Genomic DNA, 23628 nt, shown 5'->3' with positions numbered 1-23628 from the left:
CATTCTCTTCCTCCTCTGAAGAGTTGCTAGTTGTATGTTTTTGGGATCTTACATGAAGCTATGTGCCTCCCTGCGTGGGTTAGGGTCACAACAGAGAATAAAAGGCTGAGCAGATCTCTTCTAAGTATGCTCATAAGAGCAATATGTGTTGCACAGATGGGAGTAGGATCTGTAATCCAAGAAGGTGGCCACAGATGCCCTTTCTGTGCCTAACTTCAGTTGTGTGAGCACCCACCTGAAAGGGAGTTGGACTTGGGTCTCTAATATTTCATACAAGGTGGGACAATAAGAATCACCCAGGGGTTAGAACACATGCTGGACTGCAGATCCATTTCCTGTGTGATTCAATGTAGGAATTTGAACCAAGTTTCCCCACCTCAGGTTAGGCCAGGGTCCTGGGAGGTAGGCTACGTGGTTTCACATCCCTTCAGGGAGAAGAGAAGATTCAAATCAGCTAGGGGGGTGTGCTGATCCCTGAACTATGTTACGGGAGAGGCACCACCTCTTGTTTCATGCAGTACAGCGTGTGACAGTTGTTCGTAGTTTCAGGGCCAATGTAACGACGTAACCTCAACTCATCCCAGAACACAGAGCTGTCCGCCTTTGCGTCCCCTGGGCCAGCAGTCTTCCTTGGTTTCTGAAGCTGCCGAGGTGCTCTTAGTGCAGAGAGGTCCTTCTGGTTAAGTCATATGCCCTTCCATTTCAATGGTAGAAGAGTCTGTATACCCCTATACCCTTGTTCCTGGGCCTCTCTAGGTTTGCTCTGCTCTGTCTTGTAGCAGGGCTTTAGGTCCACCATACAGGGATAGCGCATGTAGTACAGGTTCAGCCATCAGACTTGGTCTGGGCTTGATAGTCTTCAAAGACCTTTCCTGAGCTTGGTAGGACAGTAGACCATCGTTGCCTGGCCACCATAGAGCATCTCAACATTGGTGGCTCCATGGCACTTGTGACAGCAGGCGCTGTAGTCACACAACCCTCTCCTGATCTTTCAGCCATGCTGATAAGGTGCTCTTCTTGGGTATGCCCTAGAAAGGTGCTTTTCTTGGGTATGCTTGATTCAGGGGAAGCCAGAAACAAGTGGGGCTGAGCCTAGGCTTCCTAAAAGGCAAGCTTACCTGTATTAGTCAGACCACCTGCTGCCCTGTTAGCTGCAAATGGAAAGTACCTGTCTGTTGAAAAAATGTGAATGATATAGGAAAACACCCAATGGTTTACCAAGAGATGGTTCAAAACAGCTCGCGTGCATGTCAATCCAGTAAGCTTTTCCTAAATTCATAAAGACGTTTTACTCATTTTGAAGTTTGTGCCTGTCAAGTCTTTGCAATAATTATATGCAGCATTTTTTCAAAGGACAAATGGCAAGAGTCAAGCAACCGCTTGCATGCAAAACCATCTCTGGAGAGGGAGAATTTCAATTCAGAGGCTCACACAAGCCTAACAACCTAGAGCTAGTGTGGTTAAGAAACAAAAGTTTCTGTAGCCAGAGGAGACGAGTTTCCAGTAAATATATACACTGGGGAACACACAGAAGTCGTAGCAGAAAGAACAAAATATTTTTAGTTCATACTTATCAAGAATGAGATTCATGTCTTTGAGGAGGATAAAGAAATAAAACGTCAAGAAAGGCCATAAAAAAATAAATCTTCATAAGATATGGCTGAGAGTCAAAAGGTGATGGTGTATGTGGAATAGCAGCATCTGAATCCAGGCCTGTGTTTTATTTAATAACAGACCATAACAAGCTGGTTGTACTGTTAAATCCCCCAAAATATACAACATCTTTATTTTATTAATAAAAGTTTGGCAAGAAAAGCCATGGTCTGGAACTCAGAGAGATGAGTTACAAGAAAGCCGCTAACTTTATCTGCGTAAGAGTTATTTGAGAGCTAACAGGGGAAAGTGATATTTTACAAAAGTGCGAGTAGTGTCTCCCTTTCCAGACTGCATTTGGCCTTGTCCTATGTTCCACAAGTGACTAACAGCATAAATGTTGGTAGTTTTTAATGCTAGATGCATTGTGAGTATGCAGTACCTTTCCTGTATTGTTAAAAAGAGAAAGATTTCCTCCTCCCTTTACTACTTAATGCAGATAGATGCAAAATTCAAATACTGTGTTTTTCATAAGTTCTCCTTTAAAGTGCAGCATATTTAAATTGCAGTTTGGCATTGTTTTTTTATTTCCTTAAATCTCTTGTACATTTTCCTAAATTTGACATAGTCCTGGAGATGACCATAAATTGCATCTGACTGGAGGGTCTGGTGGCAGTGTGGTGGGGCTACTCATGGCAGGGAAGCTCCTATAAAATGCCACGGTATTGCAACTTCCAGAGTAAGGCCAGGATAGGGCACATCAAAACCCTAGTTTCCACTGCCATGTGGGTGCTCATTGGTTGGAGAAAATCTAAGGGACATCAGACAGAAACGTGCCCCTGCTGAGGCATCAGGCAGTCAGCAGCAGTTCTCATCCGTTGTCCTCTCACAGAAGCTACAGCCATCGAGGCACTGAACACCTGGGTTCAGTCTTGCCTTTGGATTCTGTCTCGTTGGTCTAAAGCGGGGTTGGTAGGTCTTGGGCAGCCTGCACTCCTTCCTACCCTTGCCTAGGTGTACACGCTGAAAGTCTTGGCGTGATGGTCACATAAACCTCTTGCGCGTACACCATGATCCAGAGGATAGATGGTTACCAAGACATGGATTTGGAAGATGGTAGCTTTGATTCAGGCTGTGCTGTTCATATTTAATTTGGTGGGCTGGAACAGGTCCATTCTTCTCTTGCTAGCTCTAGTGGTGGGTCTCCCACATGTAGAGAAGGGCATCCCTGACATGCTGCCTCTAGCATCTCACTGGTGGAAAACCCCCACCAGTTTGATGCTAGGAGATTGCAGCAAAAAGCTGCACTCGAGGCACGGCTGCAGCACCACAGACCTGAGTAGGGAATGCTGCAGGCTGTGCCAGGCCCATTCTTCCTGCACACAACTCCTGACTTGGTGTTAGAGGCTCTCCTTGGTGAGGCAGCAGGTGCATGGCAATCAGCCCACTCTCAGCCTGCTCCCCAACAGGTAGCTAGTGCTGTATCAAGGCAGTGCTGCTGTGTCCTTTTGGGCTGTCATGCCTCTGGTGCAGGAGCCCTTTAGTGATGTAAACAAACCTTCCCTTTCCTGGTGGACTGACCTATGTGGAACTTGAGCAGATGTGATCCCTGAGCGGCCACATGTGGGAACAAATACACTTCCCGCATGGTTGGGCCCACTTGGAATGGGATAGCTCTAAATTTCCCATTCCTTTCCCTTTGCTCCCCTAAACCCCCAGACAGCTCTTGGTTGGGTACAGAGTTCCCTGCTCTGTGGTCTCCTACGTTACAGGAGACTCAAAGAAGGGCTAGAAGAAAAACTTGCTAAGGCCAGAGGCAGACGGTTAAAGAAGAGGATATTCCTTTTTGCTGAGCTGTTGACATTTTAGGGTGTCAGGCAACCCTCCACCTCAGATGCCAGCAGTGCAAAGGCAGGAAGACCGGGGCTTGTAGTTTTTCCCTGTGGCACTTTTTGCAATGGGAGGGTGCTTCTTGGAAGTTTGTAGCTTAGTATTATTTCAGTCTCTCCATTTACCATTCCTCCATCGTTCAGTAATGGCTGTCAGTGCCTCACTCCTGCTTCATAGGCCAGACCTTTAGGGCACCTACTTTTGCTTTTAAATTTCTTTATGTTGCTTTACAGACCATCTGTATGTTAGCCATGGGCCTGTTTTGTTTGGCTGCCCATTTGGCATCTCATGATCCCCCGATCTCCTTCACTAGGCAGTAATCCCTGTTTCCGCTTTGGAACAGGCTTTCTTTTGTTTAGCTTGGTGCCCTAGCTAGATCTCTACACACCTGGCCTGTGCCTCAGGCCCCTTCCTGCTTACCTTGCATGCTTTCTGCCTCCAGTATGTTTCTCCACCACTTGGCCTGCCCAGTATGCCCCCTTCCCCTGAAACTGCTTTGTCTGCTGTGTGAGTGTCATCCCTGGCCCTCTGCTTGGGTCTAGGGCAGTCCCACTGTGCACATGATGACCCCTTCACTTGGGGTAGGTCTTTCCAGGTTGCCAACTTCTCCAGTCCTGCACAGGCCCATAGCCAGGGACAGGTGCAGCCTCTTCCTGCTGGCTCTGATGGGTCTCTCCCATGTAAAGAAGGGCATCACTGACATGCTGCCTCTAGCATCCTACCCTTAGTTTTCTGTGGGAGGAGAAAATGGCTCCCACCCTTCAGGGGCATGGAGAGGGAGGGAGAAGGCTCTTGTACAGGGGCAGTAAGTCCCCACTCTGAGGAGGAGTCTCTTCACCAGACTGCACCCATGAGGCCGCTCCCTGAGGGGCAGCAGGAAGGCAAGGAAGTTAGCAGCTGGTGGCTGGGCAGGTCTGAGGGATGTGGTGCGTGGTGGAGAGCCTGCACCGGTCGGAGTAGCCTGCAAGATGAGGAGGGCACGGAGCAGGGTTTGGTCAGAGAGAGGGAGGGAGGAATCATAGTTGAAATCACAGACAGTGAGGGTTGGAAGGGACCTTAGGAGGTCACATCTAGTCCAACTCCCTGCTCAAAGCAGGACCAGCCCAGGAAGGAAAGGTTGGCCTGTAAAGATTACTAAAGGGAGAGGTGGCAGAGCCAGTATCACATTTACCCTGGGAGGTCATGCTGCTGGGAGTGTGGAGAGGCAGCCTGGCCTGTCTCCTGGTTCAGGCAGTCCATCCCCCTAGCATCTAGCCGTGCGTACTGTTGCAGCTGTAGCATGTGGGGCCTCTCCTCTGGACACGTGTGGAAACCCTGCCCAGCTCACTTCCTCGTTAGAAGCCAGTGCCAACCAGGGGTGCCACCAGGAAATGGGTTTGTGGCCTTGGGTCAGTGCTGAGCCAGTAGGGGTGTGCACGTTTGAGACCCCCACCCTGGCGGGTGCCATTATACACTACCTTCAGCAAAGGGAAAGGATTGGAAAGGCTACAAGCACCTCCTGGCAGGAGCCAGGGCAGCAGGCAGGCTAATTGCTTCCACTTTTCCCTGGTTACCTCCCAATCCCCTGACTCTTGATTCCAGTCTGCACCTTGTCTGCTCCTGATCCCCCTGGGTTGTGACCCTCTGTGCTCAAGCCCTGACCTCCCAGGTCCCCCTTGTACCTCTAATGCTTCCTGGTGCTCACAACAGGGGGGCTTCTGTAAGTCGAGATGGGGGCAGTGTAAGAGTGGCACTGGCTAGCTGTTCCATGCCTCTGGACTACCCAGAGCAGGAAGCTCATCACCTTTCCCCTTCCCGAGCACCCAAGTTTGGGTCACTCGTGGGTCAGCCTTGTGTGGGGTCCTGTTCTGAGGAGGGATCTCCATTCTGCACAGTTCTCCTTCACAGGCACCTGGCAATTTCTTTAGGCTTTTCCTTTTTCTGTATCCAGGCAGAAGTTTTTCCCCTCTAGTTTTCTCCCTCTCTGCAGACTCCCTGGCAGGGAGAGGACTTGTAAGAATAGGAGTCCGCAGGAAACTGCTATTTGAAAAAAAAAACGTGGCGGTATAGAAGGCCTGGCTGTGACTGAAGGGGCTGCTGCACATCACGTACAATCTCCCACCGTGCAGTAAAGATTGCTTCCACATCCTTGAACATGCTGGACCAGAGGAAACTTCAGCTTAAGGCTTCTCTTAAAATCCCCAACATACCCAAGGCTCTTTCATATCTTATTTACTCACGGTAAATCCCTGAAGACAGTCAAGTGCATTGTCAGGTCCAAGGCAGCCGCTGTGTTCAGGTGGATGTATCCAGTAGGTTGTGAGACCTCTAAACTGTTGAAAGAACTTCCTTCTACTGTTTTTAAGTAATGGTGCTATTATTCCCTCCTGATCTTTAGCGGTTCTCTTATCTCCAGCTTTGAAATGCAGGTGTTGCCTTGGCTGGATACAAATTTGGGGAGAAAAATTGACAGATTCTCTCTTGTTTCTTTCTTTCATTAAAACTCTTGGTCAGGTGGGGGAAGAAAGAGGAGGAAAAACAAAAATCAAACAATGCTACCCTCAAAGAAGCGGTGTTTTTCCCCTGGGTTCAGTAGTAATAAATGAATAAGTAGATAAACAAACAAAAACACCTATGGCCGGATCCTATTTCACCTGTTAGGCGTGTGTGTGACCTAGTGTGATCGTATCCCGCCCTGTTCTAATCCCTGAGAATCGGTTTCTGTTATCTTGGCCTTAAGACCTCATTGCAAAAGCAGCAAGGAGGAGGAGGACTCCCCACCTATTGCATTAAGTTGTTCATGGACTTGAGCGGGGTGGAATAGGATCACAGTTGGTACGACAGGATCTGCCCCAAAGGCCCCTGCTTGCTGGTGTCTGGTATAGGTTCTGTAGGCTGGGCATCTCCAGCAGCTCTTTCCGTCCTTCCATCCATCGTCCCACTCGGCTGTCTGGGTGCCACGTACCTGACCCCTCTATTACAGGAGCCCCTTCCCTAAGCACTGGGATTTGTAAATCCTCCACTGGCCCCTTCCATCCTACCAGGTTCATCCTCTTCCCATCTATGCCAGGAGACACGCATCTCCCCCTCCATCATGTTTGCTACTTCACTCTTTCCTCCTGGGAGATGAGTCGCTCAGACTACAAACAGATGTTGTTTCTGAGTCAGCAGCACATCTGAGCTGATTGATTGGCAGGTCCAGATGTTGCCCAGGGCTGCTGTTTTGTAGGATTGGGGCCCTGCTACTCCCAGGGCTTCAGGGCATGATCCTCTGGGTTGATGACCCTGGGAGCCTGGCCCCAACCTGAAGCACATGTATGCAAGCTACATAAACTATTAATAGGCTTCTCACACTAACATTTTTGGGCATTTGGGGCATTAACAAGGGCCAAGGATGTCTGTTTACGCATGTTTTGTGTCTACAAACAGATGTCACCAGGTGACATCTGCCTGGTGCATAGAATGACCAACTATTTCTCTGTCATGGCAGGCATGGCACTAGCAGTGCCCTCACCTTTTCTGCTTCTACCTATGGCATGTTATGGGTCTCCTCCATGTTCTGGGTATTGTGTCTTATGGTTTTGGGTGAGAGATTAAAGAGTTGAGTGGGGAGATTCCCTGAGCAAATGATTGCCTGTAAACACAGAGGTCGATAGACCAGGAAGCCCCTTCCATTTCTGTGTTCCTGTGACTCTCGCTAATGGTGGGGATGGGCAGAGATGACACAGGAGAATCCTCAGTAAAAGATAGTAACTGGATCCAGCCACCTGGTTTTTGACCTGCAGACAAACACAGTGCTGTTTGAGGCTGGGGCTGTAGGACATAGAGCCAGGAGTCTTCACAGGTCCCCCATTTTCTCCCTTTCCATTTTGCAGTTGTCATCACCTACTGACACCTACAGCATTTCCTGAGATATTGGAATTCATTAGGTGGGTGTTCAGAAGCTGTCATGGTACCAAAAGACATACAGGCAGAAATGCCACAAAAGGGAGCATATGGCCTTGCAGACTTTGGGGAATAGTTTATAGACTACCAGAATGGGTCAGTCTTTGGCAGAGTTTACTAGTCAGAATCGATCTTTTGCCTTCTTATCTCGGACACCCGGGTTGGCAGTCAGCGAGGCAGGTGGTGCTCTGAGCAGCTCACCCTGCCGGCACATTGTGAAGCTATAGAGTGAGGTTAAAAAAAATTAAGAGCTGATCCTCTGTGACTGGCAAATGTCATTTAAATGGAACACGGAGTACTAGGTGTCTACGACAGACGAAGAAGCATTGTGGGCAGGTATGTAAATGGTACCCTTTGTAGCAACTTACTAGACCTGTTTGCCCTGTGATTAGGTGGAGGAATTAATGTTTCTGGGAAAGCTTATGACATTGTGTCCGTTTCCTCCTCCGTTGAATCAGCAGTGCTGTGGTGCTTATTGCTGTGGGTTCTTTCTTCCTAGATTCTAGTAAGAAACTCAAGGATGTCTTGGAAGAGTTCCACGGGGATGGAGTCCTCTCCAAGTATAACCCAGAACAGGTAAGGGCCATTGTATTCTGAACTTCTGAAACCAGCATGTTACATATTCATCCCCTTCCATAAAACCTTACAGGAGTAACTGGGGTAAGTACATCCCGGGCCCATCCCAATATCCCCTTCTCAGCTGCTGTGTTCTCAGGGTGGAGTCAGGTGATTCTCACATTCTCAGGGTTTCATTTCCTTGTATATCAAGTATAACTACCTTAGCAGGTGCGATATATCCAGTGCCTGTGAGTCTGCTTCCAACGGCAGCAATAGCAGTGGTGAGCAGTGAATGGACATCTCTGATTTAGCTAATCTATAAGGTGCAAATCTACCCTGTCTTCTGAGTGACCAAACGACCATCTTAAAGCACAGCAAAAGGCAAAGGTGTTTAAAAAAAATCCTGTTCTTCACGCATTAATCAGTCTATTGGCACACTGGCCACTCTCTAAGGCTCACTGCACCCTGGAGCTGGAGAAGGGATGGCTGTTTTCAGACACCCCTACAGACCACATTGGCACTTACTGACAAAATCTCTGGACCATGCTTGGCTACTACCCGCCTCACTACTGCCACAGTAGCCCAAGCCAATTACTGTTTGTGCGTAATAGCCCTTTGTTCCAGTAATGCTCAGCTTTGGCAAAACAAGACTCATGGCTGGTTAGTGAAAAGCAGTAGGATCTTTGAAGCTGTCTTCTCTCATTGTCTTCCAAGTGTGCGCCTGGATGTTTTTACCAGGGACCTTTCTTCTCCAGTCCCACTGAATTGTAGAGGTACATTAAATATCCCAATGCCACAGCATAAGTAATAGTGTCTCGCAGTGCGTAGGTTAAAGAAATGTGTTCTTAGATTACCACGAAGCCTGTTCACCTCTGTCACAAAGAGGTGGGCAGGTCTCCCACCCCTTCTCATCAGAGATATTTGAGCTCCAATCTCAGCTGCTTGTTGTGATGCCATTTACCTAAACATCGATTCTTCCACCCCCACCTTCCCCTTCCTCCCTGTCTATTAGGGGACCAGTGTGCTTCCCTAATGCAGTTTTTCTCTCTTCATGCAAACACTTCTTCAGCTATTAGCAAAGCTGGGACAATGGCCCATCCTAGTGGAATAAGTATGGGGAAAGCCTTTGCTTTGTTACACCTCTCTCAGGAGGAGGTTTGTCTTTTGTTAGAGGATGCTTTTAGAAAGGCTTATGAGCATGCCAGTATGACAGAACCTATAGCAGGGGTCATAATTATAAATCATTAGAAACAAGGTGATTAAGCAAATCAGTGGGCTGCACCTGGCTCCGAGGCACTAAAAGCTACAGAGCTATTCAAGAACACAGTGGGAACCCAAATCGGAGTGCATGGGCTGACATTATGTGGGGCCCAGTCACAAAGGGAATTGGGGGAAAAACTTCTTGTCACCAAAGGTAATTATGTGTGGAAGAGAGCAACAAAGGTGCTGAGAGAGCTGTGGCTGTGAGCATATTGAGGGGAGAAGTAAACAGGCATTAGGAGGAAAATAGGACAAGGTCCAAATGCTGGGTTGTGGGTGGACCTAAGAGGTCCTCACAGCTTCCTGCCAAGCACGTCTATGGCTGTTCCAAGCTTGTGACATGGCCTCTATCCAGGAGCCTATTCTCCTGGCACAGTGGGGACTCATGTAGGTGTGAAGCTTTTTGGGAGAAATTAGGATAATGACTAATTACATTCAAATGTCTTCAAAGTGCAGAGCAGCCTGGGGGAAGAGGGGGTTGGCCCTTGGATAAAAATGGAAAAGGGCTGGTTTTCCTCCCGTATCTCTTTTTTTGGGAGTTTTAGTAAACAGAGTCCTTCTGCACTTACCTCTATGATTTACCAGGAGAAACATTCTTTGGCCCTTGCCACAATCTGCCCTTACCACATCCCCTGAGATGCCTGAGCATGTGGGTGAAGCTTAGTAGGCTTGCTCACCTCGCTCCCACCGTGTTGACCGGCTGGACTTACTCTTGGGGGTGGGAGGGATCTGCAGCCAGGAGCCTTCACTTGGCCCAGCTAACTCTTCCAGCTGGTTAAAAATGAAAATGCGCTTGGAAGACTTTGGCTCATAGGACACTTGACATCTCCCTCATGTGTCAGTTTGCAATGTATTATTTAACACTCTTCTTTCTAATGTGGCCGAGTTCCTTTGCCTTATTCCTGTGTCTCATTGGTCTTCCCAACACTTCCAAGTTCTGGAGGATTTGCAAGACTTATTAGTGTTTCACTTAACTGCAATTTTTAGGGTTTAAGGAGTGTTAATTAAGATTGGATTTAACACGGACCCTTTCAGCGTGCTGTTGGATCCCAGTCTCCCCCTACAACTTGATGCTGCTTGTTGCTACCTGTCACCTGTTATTCTCAATATTCAGTCACAATGGGAGGGGAAAGAAAGCTGAGGAGGTGCGGAGAGAACGTCTCTGAAGAGGCACAGCTGTACAGACAGCTGCTAAAGGCCTGAGCTATATCATAAGCTTGGTTTTATATATTTGTAAAGGCTTAGTTGTATACTTATAACCTGAGCAAAATAGGGTCCAGGAATGAAGCCCTGCAGCAAACCAAGAAGTCTATCTTGGGCTAGATTAAGGGCAGATAGGTGCCCATGTCTAGTATTTAGACACTGGCAACATTTGCAAAACCTTCCTCCAGCAGCTACTGCCTAAATCTGGAGACATCAAAAGTCCATAGTAAAGTCTCATAGGCTCCCGTGTTTTGTGTTGCCTAGATCTTGATAACACCATCAGCATCTACCCCATGCCTCTTCCACCACGGGCTCACAAATAAGGTGGTGGCTGGTCTCTCACATGAAGAACCCAACTCCGCAGGTGCATTTTGAGCACACAAACACTCATACAAGACAGCTAGGGGAGGAGGATCCCACCTTTACAGGGATGCTGAATGGTTAGAGCCCTCACCTGGGCTGTAGGAGACTTGATTTGACTCCTCTGCTTGCTCTTCCACACCTCTAGCAAGTCTCCGGACCACTGGGCTAGAGAATATTCTGAAAGAGAGGCTTTCCGAGTCTCTCCCCTGGGTCTCCAGGGTGCAGGGCCCTAATTACTAGGCTGTATTGGCTCTGGCCAAGTTGATGGAGGTGCCTCCTTCCAACCCAGAGTCAGGTGCTTTTGCACTGTAATGGGTTGGGCTTGGGTTCCTCCCCTTGCTCAGAATTTCCTACTGGCTGGATCTGGGGGTCTGCTTGCTCAGTGTACTAGCTTCTGGGAATCCCATTCATGGCCTGTCTTGCCCCATGGCTCTTAACAGGAGCCCAGGCACCAAACTCAGGGCTGTGAACTCCACTGGGCACCAGGGCACCTAACAAAGCCAAGTGATCCCACACTTAGTTCACTGTGGCAAATCTGGCCCTTTGGTACTGGACTAGCTGACCCCAGCCCATCAGCTTCCATTGCCCAATCATGATTCCTAGGTAACTTTTTTGATAGAGTGATTCCCTCTTCCCTCAATAGAGTCTTTTTATCTAAGGTATTGCTTGCTACTCACTCTAAGTTACCTGCAACTGTGCTGCCATAAAGGTCCTTCTTGCACCTTTATTATGCAGAGGTCTGAAAAATAGCATAGGTGAGACAAGAAAATATTTGGAAACTGGGGCTCTGGTGACTCACGCATTTGTGCTGGAGGGTATGTGCAGCAATGTCAGCAGAGCAGCACCGAGGTTTCTATTTATGTGCTGCAAACTCTGGTTGGAGCAGCAAAAGGCAACCAGTCCTGCAGTTCTGGGTGATTACAGTGTGCTGGTGATGGGAATGCCACCAGAGCACTTCCATCACTGGCAAAGTTAAATGATTGAAGGCACTGACTCATGCTTTATTGCTATCAGGGTGAGGAAAGCTGTTTTGCCAAGGGGAATACTCCGGTGCCAGGCTTTGGGTGGTGTGAACAGGTGCAATTATGGCACCTTTACTGGAGGTCTGCCAATTTATCTCTGCTGGGGGCCCCATCCTGAAAACCCATTTTCTGCACAAGATAGCGGATGTCTGAGCAGCGGTCAGAGGCTGCAGTGATGTGTGGCATAAATACCTACATAAATGCACCAGGCTCTATGTGTGTCTGGGATGTCAGGGTCATTTTGTGACAGTTTCCAGCTACTAACACACCTACAATTCCACTAAGACTTCTGGGGCATGGGTACTGGCCTAATCAGAAATACATCCTCATGTACTGAGTTCTGGGGACCAGAGGGACAGCCCTGCCCCCCTGCTGTTGAGAAAACACATCCTCTTTACCTGGCGAGCTTGTGAGGGCCGAGGTCCCAGTTGTCACTTGAGGTCCTGGCCTGGGAAAGTCCAGGTCACTGCACCTGGAACCCACTCAGCTATAAAGGAAGGCAGACGGTCTTGAGCCCCAGGGTGAGAACCAGGGGGTCGGCCAAGCCATTGCCTTGCAGTGTGGAATTGGGAATGGTGGGGCCCAGCGTCTGGCTTCAGGTTCGTTTGCTGGATGGTTGCTGTGCTTCCTCTCTCTTCCCTTGGGCTGTTTGTCCTCACTCCCCTGCCCTGCTGGCAAGCCGTTCCCTCATTGTGTTCCCTCAGCCTTCTGTTTCCTCCCAGGCATGGCTCCCTCCAGCTGTCTTCTCCTAACCACCACCGCCTCTTCCCCTCTTTCTATCCTTGGTCCTTCCCATCTGACCTTCCTCCCCTGTCCCACCTTCCAGCCCTTTCCCACAATCCCCAGCCCTGAGCATACCCATGATGCTCACGCTGCCAGCTCCCTGCTGCATCTTTGGTCTGGCACTCCTCCCTGGGCCTACGCAGCACATGGGTACTGGGCAGAGCAGACAGCACTCACCAGTGAGCTCCAGGAGCAGAGCAGCACCCAGAGCATGGGTGAGAGCTCCAGCACAGCAAACCACACAGGTTCCCAGAGCTTGGGCAGCTCAGCATAGAGCCCAGGTCTGGGCAGGAAGCTGGTGGAATCAGCAGAACCACCATCTGGTTATGTTCATACATGAACTCTCTAAAGGCCTCTCTGCTCTCCTCCTCCACTTTGACCAAGCTCAAGCATTGCAGGAGCATGATCCCCAGGCTTGCAGTCTTCGCCTACAAGGCAAGTGACTGTGTAGGAAGATCAGGGCTCTTTTTATTGGGCTCCTGGGGATGAGATTTTTAGGGCACTGTCCTGCTACATTCTTGGTCTTTTCTCTGTAACCAAAAGAGCTATAGGTGTGCTTTGCTGGGAACCTGGGGGCATGGCAGAAAGTGCAAGCTAGAAGAGAGCAAGGCAGCCTGTAGCCAGCAGCAGCCGCCACAGGGGTGATGAGGAGGAGTGTCACCTGGGTGGGAACCCGTGGGTTGCAAGTCAACCCCTTTACAGGCTGATTGCAGCCCACCCTCTGCCAGGTGGGGCTTTCAGGGCATGGGATTTGCAATGAGCTAGTTCAGTGCCTCCCTGCACCGGGTGTTTCTGCAGGGGAGACTCCCCCTCAACCCCAGTGCTGTCTGTGCTCTTTCTTTCCCCTTCTCACTAAACTCTCCTCTCTGTTTTCTTTGGTTTTCTTTCCTGCAGAAGCAAGACACCTTGAACCAAGTAAGAGACCTGGCTGCTGCTTGTCTCTGTGGTTTTGGTGTGTGTGGTTGGCTGTTAGCTCCTGCTTTGCATGCTGGCTTCTGCATGTTCAGCTGGGGGTGCTACTAGGGTAACCACATCCCACCCACCCCACATGTCCCTATGGCAAGCAGCTCCCCATAGAAGAAAGGGACAAATCCCAGGAGGACTGGTCTTATTAGGACCTAAACAGCAGAGAAACTCCCTTCATTGCTCCCTTCCATACAAGCAAGAGACAGCAAGTCAAACACCCAGGCTTCCCACCCACCCTCGGCCTTCTGCTGTTCACTAACATCTGAGCTCCCACAAAGAGTGGGAGGTGGTAAGGGGCCTTGTCACAGGCATGTCTCCCCCTGCCCTGGTGTCTGGGCAGTAGAGACAGACAGTTGTGCTCTTTCTCAGCCCAGGGGGTTTCAGTATGTCCCTGCCAGCCAAGAAATGGGGTCTGCATGTTCCACCACAAAACCCACTCTGGGCATCTTCCTAGTTGTGCAGTTTGGAAACTCTTGCCTAGAGTAATGTGGATAGTGATTTACAGAAGCAAGGTTATCTCCTGAGCTGCAGAGTGAAGTCACGCTGTGGAGAACAGAAGTCATTAAATATTTTAGCAGGGCTTTAGCTTTCCAGAAATATCCTTCTAAATGGGCGCAATTTCACTCCACTGTGACATGAGCTATTGGGTACCGTGCTCCCGTTAATGGAGATTTTCTTGCCTAGGTACCACAGGCACATCATAATGAAATGTTAAGTGGCAAATCGATTTGGGTAATTTATTTATATATAATTAAATGCAGAAAACTGAGTTAAAGTAGGACTGTGGCTGAGATTTAGTGAGAACAGAAGGCAGGAGCCTGGAGGAATTGATTTATGAGGAAAGATTAAAACAGCTTGGCTGAATGATGAGCCAGTGGGTCATGAGAAGAGACCAAGAAAAGGCCCTGATGCTCCAACTGGCTCCACGGAGTCGGACTCCTGTCTCTGCACGGAGCGCGCTGGGTTCAGTGGGGTTTCACGTGGCTGTGGGAGTCTGCCCTTGTGAGACTGAGGTCTTGCTCTGTGCTAGTTCAGTGTGGCAGTTGAAATCTGGCCTTCATTGCACTGCCTTTATCTTATTTATGCCTCTACTATTTCTGCCCCCATCTAGCTACCTTGAAAGGCTTCCCTTAGAAAGCAACCCTCAAAGTTGAGACCCAGGCTGAGAAATTTCAGTCCCTAGGGAAACCATCTGGGGGTGGGGGGTCTGTGCTCAGTACTCTCTGAACCAGCCCTGATGGAGCTACTTTTTACCTGAATCAGTGTGCAGCAAAACCCTCCGTGTAGTATCTTCAAAGGGACCATGGCACAGGGAAAGGCTTTGGAGTGGGAGGATTACACCCACTGCCTACAAAACAGGCATGGCAGGAACTGTGTCAAGGGCTTCTCTCTGTCAGGACCAGAGGGATACTGGGTAGTTAGCACTGGCTCCTTTTCCATGGTGCCAGCCACCCCAGTGTGCCAGTCTCCAGCTCCAAGAGTGGCCATGGGGAGAGGGAACCTGAATATTCCCCACATCCCCTCACCTTTTTCAGTATGACCAAGGAGAGGGATGGGGCCAAGGATTCTTCTTCTGAGGACAGGCGAGGCCTGTAGAGAGACGGGCGAAGACAGGGCACTTGTCCTGCCCCAGGAAGGGAAGGGCAGAGTGGGGTTGTTCTTCCCTGGCCCAGCTCAGACCCAGTGTAGCCAGCAGAGTCCTGGCATGATGGCAAAATGACCTTGCTGGGGTATATCTCAAGGAGGGTCTAGTCTTGCATTTCTGGCATGGACTAAAAAATCTGGGGATAGACAGAGCTAGGAAACAGTCAGCTCAGAGAGCATATTGCATGCTGGTGAGCAGAGACCTGTCTCCTGGGGTGAGTGGGAAAAATTGGGGGGGCATCAGTGGATCCAGGAAGGAGGTAAAGGGAGTATGGGGCCCCCCGCCCCTATGGCTGTGCCACACATGTCCAGTGAGCTCTGAACTCACTGCCTGGTCAGAGCAGGCTTCTGCTCAGTGTGGCCAGTGGTGTTGTTTGGAGTCAGGGCTGGCTAGAGCCCCTGCTCTTGCACAGCTCCAGAGCCTAGAGGTAAATGCTGCTGCTGTTCACCCTTCCTTGAATTGAGCAGCTGGGGAAAGTCAAGGAAGAGCAGTAGTATCCTGACCCTTAGGAAAGCAGGGGCTCTGGGCAGCCCCATGCTGAGAGCTCGCATGTGACACAGCCAAAGTGGAGCGTGTGACTGCTACCTTCACCTGGTGCTTTTCTGCTGGGATGCAGAGGAGAGTGAAAGCAGTTACACAGCCCTCGTCCCTTGTGAATCCTTGCTGTGCTGCCTAGCAAGGTGGCTGCCCCTGGATGCCTGGCATGTTACCCATCGCGGGGAGATTTTCAGAGTCAGAGGCTGAACACGGAGTTCGAAGTGGTCCTGTCCAACCACAGGAGTTGAAATCCTGGGGAAAAGAAGCAGCACGGAGCAGGTGCTGTCCACATGAGAAACCTCCCACAGCAGAGTGTGGAGAGGTTCCTATGAAACAGTGACACATGTTCTCAAAGCTCCTTTTGCTGCTTCCTGTCTGGGCCAGCAGTTCCCTGTTTTGCGTGCCCTTTGCAGAAGACACTTGCAAAGGCAGGAAAACCATTTTGTTCTTTCCTCGTCATTGCCTCAGGGGAAAGGCCATGTTTCTGCACAGGTCAAACATTGTGCAGAGGAGGCAAAGGGGTCTCTGTCCTTGCTGTGGGGGTCCCATGGGGAGGCAGGGCATTTCTAATGGCATCCTTTGCTTCTCCATAGCCCATCGACTATGAGGGCTTCTGGCTCTTCATGAAGACGTACCTGGAGGTGGATATCCCAGAGGAGCTTTGCCAGCACCTTTTCATGTCCTTCAAACGCAAGGTCTGCCAGTATTCCCCAGAGCCGCAGCAGCAAAGTTCTAGTGTGTCTCAGCTCAATGCACTCGGTGAGCAACATGTACCCTATTCCTGTGATATCCCCATCCCTACCTGCTCCCCACAGCAGCATCTGATGCAGTCACCAGCCATTCCCAACGCTGTTTGCAACCATGCAAGTGGTAGTTAACTGAATTAGATACAGAAGTTAGCATCCTTCACAGGTGGAACTGTCTGGCCAGTAACAGACAAGTCAGACTCAATGATCTTCAGTTCCCTTCAGGCCTTCAAACTCTCTGATTTATGCACTTTGTAGGTGTCTGTTTGTTCAGTGTGTTTGTCTAGCAGGCCCTGAATAGTACCGGGTGTGTGACCTTCATTCTCCAAATCCCTCTGATTCCCAATTTGATGTTTCAATAATGCAATCATCTGGCTGCCCTGACATATGCATGCACCTAAGAGGTTGTTAGAAATGAGGATTGGTTCATGAGGATGGGAAGGACGCATCTATTGACTGATTTTTTTTAACCTATTGGAATATGATGGTGAACCAGTTCTGTTGACCCACAGCCAGGGAGGGACATCCCAGCTGATGTGTCCAGGGTCTCTGTACCCTCAGGGTGGCCCTATACTCAGTCCGTAGCCAGAGAATCAGGGCACTCATTACAATTGATGTTCCTGGTAGATTTTCCATAACTTCTACATACAGTAGGTAGACAAAGCAAGAGCCCCTCTCTCTTGTTCTCCTCAGTTTCCAGGGCTTCCACAGGGCTAGGGAGTTTTCAATGTGAGCTTGAGTAGGTGGCTAATGTAGCTCTGGGGATGGTAGAAGAAGCTGTATCAAGAGGAAGACTGCCAGTATTTCCTGCATGGTCTGGACTCACCTGATTGCATCTGGAAAGTCATTCCATGGCTAGATCCCCACAGCAGAGACTGCCTTGTCCCTAGCCCCTACTTGCTTTATCCTGGGGTTGAGTGGGCTGCATTGTCTCAGAGGATTAGGGACTTATAAGTCTCTGCTGTAGTTGGCACCTGATCTATGAATGGCTTTGGAGGTCAGGACCAAAGTCGTCAGCTGGCAGGGGAAGCAGACTGTGGGCCAGTGGGAGGTTTGGAGCTTATGTTCAAAATGATCCTAGTAATCTGTGTCATGGAGAAGCTGTGCAGTCAGAGCTTACCCACTGGAGGCTCTGCATTGCTTTGACATCCAGCCTCAAAGATGCAAAGATGATTTCAAGGCGTCCCAGCATCCAGCATACCCACCTTCAGGCCCCACTAGGTATAATGTGGCTGTCAAGGATGAAGGACGTATGCAGCAGGCATCATCATGCAGATCCTGGTGGTGGTCCTGAGAGTGTGGCAACTACTGCTTATCACAGGGGACATAGTGTATGCCCCACACCCAGGCATGGGAACTGCATTCTGGTATAGTGGAAAGACTAGGTAGGCATAGTATTCAAAGTGCGTTCTGGCCATGTCCCCTCTGAACAGCTCCAGCAGTACCACACTTTTCAGGCCAGAAAATCTGGTTCCCAGGGCCACATTATTAGGTTTATTTTATATCTTCAGAGCAGAATAAAGTTAATGCTTAATGTACTAAAGGGAGGATCCTTCCACTTAAGCTGGTGTATATTTGATTGAAGAAAAGGTTCTTTCCCTCAGACTAACATCTTTCCTTCCTATATAGCTTTTCAATAAATGACATCACCAAAGAAACCTTTGGTTGTGGATTAATTCATATATCTATGACTGTGTGACTCTTCGAAGCAACTGAACTTTGGTACAAGTCCTTATGTGCAGCCTTTCACCAAGTGCTCTAGTTTTTCATTTTATTTTTTCCCAGGATGGGGGAGGTAGAGTGAAAGATGAGGGATGAGGCACTTCAGCTGTTTCTCATAATGTTCAAATGATTGAAGATGAATTCATTATATTTATTTATTTATTTATGTTGGTTGTTGTATGGATTCAGAGTCAAAGTCCATCGATACGGGCATCTCCATTCAGACCGAAGTGGCCTGCGCCCCTGTCACAGGTACCTGTTGTGTTTTTGTGACTAATTACACAATTTGTGGGATTCAGTGCATCTGAGAGAGGAAGTGTTTTTTAGAGAAGATGACCAAGTGATAAAAACAAACAAGATCTGTTCAGCTCAGGTTCCAACTTTGTCTCCCTTGTTTACCCTTTGTCTACCTTGTCATACTTTACAGCACACTGAGACATCTAGTGGCTGGATTATGTATTGCACAAAAACATCCATCACTCCAATTCATGCAAGGGACTGGTGTGTAAGGTTTGGTGCACAGGGCTGAAGGTCTTGCAGATTTGGGTACCTGTCTTGCAGTGCAGGGAAATGTAAAGCCAAAGATAGATGAGTACAGAAGAAGATAGGAAGGGTCATTTTTCCCAAACTGGCTAGATCTTTTCCTGACTGCTGGCAGTACAAGAAGAGGTTCTGGTTCACTTTTGGAGGCTGCAGGTCCAGCAGGGATTTTTATATGGTTGTGCAGATAGTCTTGTCAAGTTTGGAGTCAAACTGAAAATTAAAAAAAAAACAACTGGTTCAGTCCAAACTGAAATGATTTGGGTATATTTTTGGCCAAAACAATACACCCAAGCACTTCATTTGACCCAAATCAACATGCTTCATTTCCATTTCTGAGGACCCAAGGAAAGCAAGAGGCTAGACTGGCACCATTCAGAAAAGTGACAGTGACAGGAGCAGCAGCCACCATGTGCTTTAACTTGGTAGGCCAGTAGTGTGTTCATCTGGGATGTGGAAGACCCCAGTTCTGCTTCCTCTTTACTCTGAGGGGTTTGAACCTATATCTCCCACTTCCCAGAAGAGGACCCCTATGGGCTTTCCTAGGGTGTGTGGTTCTTATTCATTCCTATTGATGCTGTCCTGCTTTTGTATAAAACTCCTGAGTATTCATTGCGGTGGGGACTAGAACCAAGTGCCCCACTGCCCTGGTGAGTGTTGCGATGTCCATGCCCTGGGGTGAAAGGTAATGCCTCTCCCTCCCCCCTACCCCTTCTGTGTCTAGCTCACCTGTAGAGCTGGGGGTTGTGAATCTAACCTGTAACCCTTTTTTCTAACCCAGTTTATTTTGTGAGTTTGAGATAGGGATGGTGAGTTCTGGATAGGGCTGATCCCGCCTCAGGCAGGGGGTTGGACTAGATGTGACCTGTGGAGGTCCCTGCCAGGCACACTCCTCTGTAATTCTGTGATACCTGGAAATGGAGCCCAACTGTCTCTCAACTCAGCTGCCCTCAGGGATCTTCTCTGGCCCTGGGAAAAGCCAGTTCATGGGAAGGCTGACTCTCCTGTCTGAGCAGTGCCGCCTCCTGGCCAAGTGGCAGCATGGTAGAAAGACTTCTGTTCAAACACCTGAAGCCAAGCGGAAGTGGTGGCTGTCTAAACCCTGTTTGGTATAGAAGCCAGGGACCAGTTAGGCTAAAAAAAATCCCCCCAGGCAGATTTTCTGTCTCCCTGTCTAGCTCCTAATTGTTTATGGGAAATAACATGTTATTTCTGGGCCGTGGCAGGCATCCCACAGCATATCCAGGAGCATTCTCTCCCTGCAGGCTGTCCCAGGGTGACTGCAGAGTAGTTTAGAGGATGTCAGTCTCAGTGGTTGAACTCCATGGTTTTCCCTATTATGTTCTGTAGGATTTTTCCTTAATGGCCTCTCCGCTCCTGCCCAGCTGTCTTGGAGCAGCTGTTCTCCAGGTTGCCTCTTCTCTGCTCCTCCAGTATCTCAAAGGCACCAAGGCACCCTGCCCCTTTCGCTCTGCAGCAGTCCCTCTGGAAGTGGGGAGGGAGGCTTAGATAGGAGACCAAGGCACTGAAAGCCCAAGCTGCTTTGGCCAGTGTCCCAGGACAGCACAACAGGCTGCTGTCACTGCAGCCCTACCAGATCTCCTCTCAGCCATGCTCAGGAGGTGGCAGAGTTGGGAGCTGTAACTCAGAGACTGGGAGAAGCAATGGGCTGGGCTGTAGCCCTCTTATGTTTAGCACTCAGTCAGTGACTAGTCAGACGAATTCAAAGGGCAAAGACACGGAGTGAGGGACATTGCCCAAGACAGCTGTCCTGAGATGGGTTTCCAAAGCCCAGAGCTGCTGGGGCTCGGTGCTGTGTTTTGGCTTGCAGAGCTCTTCTGGGGGGGAGGTATCCTTCACAGCCTGCTCTCCACATTCATGTGTCTGCGTTGCAGGGATGAATGGGAAAACTCTCTTAAGTGCCTTGGGAAGACACACTCCGGAGTCCAGGAGCTCCCAAGCTAATCTGACAGACCAGCCACCAGCCACTCTGACCCCTGTGCCTATTGCCAACAACAGTGCCATTGGGAACGCCTCTCCCAGCTGGTCCAGGTCATCCTCTCAGAAATCCACTGCCGGCACCCCTTCTGCCCACAACTCCTCAGGGTCTTCAAAGATCTCCTCTGGGTCTCTGCTCAACCCACAATCTCCAGGTAAACTTTAGCCCACCTCTCTGTTGCCCTGCTCAGGCCTCACTGTCCATGGTTCTTCCTGACTTTTCACCAGTCCAGTCTTGGGTCATTTTGGCTACCATGTTTTGCTTTCTCCCATCACCTTCAAATAAAGGGGAACGATTGCAGTGACGTGAGGCTGTACCTGTTGTCGTGACTGCCCGGGGAAACTGGGATGTAGACTCTGTGAGGCTGGCATTGGAAAAGCTACATTTGGGGAGCATCAAAAGTACACCATTTTACACAGAGGCTGGAGATGAGCGTGTAAACTCCTTATCAGCATGGGTGGGACTGACTGGAGCACCCAGAGCTCTCTGGGGGTCTGGTCTCAGGGCCCTAGTGTTTGATATTCCTGCTGGCTTTTTAGACAGGGCCTGCATTTTTAAAAGCAAATGACCTGAGATAGCTGCACAGTCTGTTCATCCTCTGAGGGAACAGCAGTTACATTTCAAACACAGCAGGCTCCATACCATCTCATCACCTTCACTTGCGGCTCAGGACACAAATCCTGTCCTGCTGAGACACCGTCAGTCAATGTCTTAATTATCTGACAGCAGGGCTGCTGGGAGTGAGGGGATATTAAAGTGACTCACCATCGCCTCAAGTCGTGCTCATGCCAGCGATGAACACTGGAGGGGGGTGAGGTTTGGACATATCCCTAGATGCCAGATTGAACTATTTACTGAAGGGTAAAGCTCTGCTGTGCTAAGAGTGTGGGGCATGATGGTCTGTGCCCTGGCTTTGGAGTCACTGAGCATGCAAGCCAGCCAGCTGCCTCTTGCTTTCGTTTTAATTTCCTCAGTTATGTCCTGGGGTGAATGCAAACAGGAGTCTGACTGCACCAAGGGCAAACTTGGAGAGGGGAATGTCATGGGCAGTCCAGCCCCCTGGTGTCTGTGTGGGTTGCCAGAAAGGCTGTTTTACATCCTTAGGCCATTGATCCACTAGTGACTGAAAGTCATGCCACCCTCCAGCTTTGTGGTGTCCACTGGGAAAGGAGTTGAAACAGGTGTGTGCCTGTCATACTTGAAGCTGGGCAAAGCAGCATGGCTACAGGCTGAGCCAACCCAGACTTAGTCTAGCCTCTGAAGACTTCCCTTGGGCCAGAAGAAGGCTTGACCTGTTTGGGTTTTTTGTGCGTTTTGCTTTGCCCATATTTGCACTTCCCAGTTCTAGACTGGAACAGAAATGCCACAAGAGTGGAGGTTTCACCCATTGTTTCAGTCGTATCCGAGCACCGCTGTGCACACAACACATGACACCTTGGCCAGGGGTAGGTCACTCAGGGAAGAGCAGTAAGGGAGCAAACTGGCAATTGGGGGTGGTCATTAATTATCTCCTTTCCTCCCACAGGCACAAGGAGCTTGGAGAAGAGGTTACCTTTCAGCCTCCGAAAGACTCACAACTCTTTGAAAACGGCCAACGCACACCCGCCAGCCCCAGTGGCTCCTGTAGTGTACTTGAAGGACATTGTCTGTTACCTGTCGCTGCTGGAAAGGGGGCGGGCTGAGGATAAGCTGGAGTGTAAGTGCTTGTGGGCAGGAGAATGTTTCAGACTGAGGTGCCAGCGATGGTGGCTTGTCTGAGGTGGAGGGAGGGTGGGAGGCTGGGAGGACTGGTTGGCAATGGCTTCTTTTTATGGGTTAGTGAAAAGAGCAAGACAAGATAGGGGAGGGGGTGAGGGGTGGTCTTGTGTTCACAACTGATCTACCCATGTGACCCGAACAGTGCACCAGCCTCTCCTACAATGTAGACAGAGGGAAAATGCTGCAACGGAGATGAGAGTTTGGAAGAATTGGGACCCTTAAAAAAAAAAAGTAACATTGTCGCCCTCATTCCCCTCTCACTGACATACCTGTTACTGTCAAAGCCTTTCAGACAGGGGGTCAGGGCTCTTTGTTGATTAGCTCACTGACTGTGGCTGATATTGTGATGAAGGCGGCTGATAAGATGTCTTCTTGAAGACCCTTGTTGTGTTGATCTGGAATCACTAGGGCTGTAGTGTTTCAACTTTGAGAAACAGAGGTGTTTCCAGGAACTGATGTTGGCAGAAGTGTTCTGATTGCCGTGAGTTTTCATCACAAGTCAAGGACTCAAGGGTTGCACTGCAGTGTTTGGGGGTTGACTCTGCTCATTTAACCCCCAGCCATTGCTTCTTACTTAGCTTCCAATATGAAAACAGTCAAATGACCTGAACAGTTAGAAGCCCATGTAATTTTTTTTTCTTCTTCTAATGGTTTGTATTAATTATACAAAGCTCTTTATTGCCTTATAAAAGCAGAGTCTTGCAACTGAATATGCTCTTCTGAGGCATTTCTCCCCTAAATTGCCCTCATTCCTAAATATTCTGGGAACCAGAAAACCTCCCCTTCCCAAAATTTAACTCATCAGCTGACTCTACCCAGGTCATGCTAGCCAAGCAGGGAAGAATCTAGCATGTCACAAAAGAGCAATCCCAAAAGGAGACTGTAGTGAAGTGATGACTGTGCATTTATGTACGGCTGCCCCCCATCCAGATATAATCAGCCTTGCACCGCTGTCACAGGCTTTTCTCAGCTGACAGCTGACCATAAGTTCGTGTCTACACAGATAAGTTGACCTAGTATAATGGTGCTGGTATAACATGCTATGTAGACAGTCTTATCAGTCGTATGTACACACACATACACACACACACACACACCCCCCCCTCCCCCCCCCCCCCA

General features: G+C 49.3%; 1 protein-coding gene across 1 annotated transcript in view; it reads left to right on the top strand.

Annotated features, from left to right (window-relative positions):
- The window catches only part of LOC109294335 (diacylglycerol kinase beta-like), a 168318-nt gene that overhangs the window by 29851 nt on the left and 114839 nt on the right, over window positions 1-23628 (top strand). Inside the window, exons 3-7 of the mRNA XM_019512643.1 lie at window positions 7907-7983; window positions 16338-16503; window positions 18402-18464; window positions 20648-20905; window positions 22277-22447. Of these exons, the coding sequence (XP_019368188.1) occupies window positions 7907-7983; window positions 16338-16503; window positions 18402-18464; window positions 20648-20905; window positions 22277-22447 (735 nt within the window). The remainder of the gene's footprint in view (window positions 1-7906; window positions 7984-16337; window positions 16504-18401; window positions 18465-20647; window positions 20906-22276; window positions 22448-23628) is intronic.

The sequence above is a fragment of the Gavialis gangeticus genome, unplaced genomic scaffold, assembly GCF_001723915.1.
Source record: "Gavialis gangeticus isolate Ggan-Ray unplaced genomic scaffold, GavGan_comp1, whole genome shotgun sequence".
In the NCBI taxonomy this organism is placed as follows: Eukaryota; Metazoa; Chordata; order Crocodylia; family Gavialidae; genus Gavialis; species Gavialis gangeticus.
Note: the sequence above shows the minus strand (reverse complement) of the source record. Positions and strands in the feature narration are given on the sequence as shown.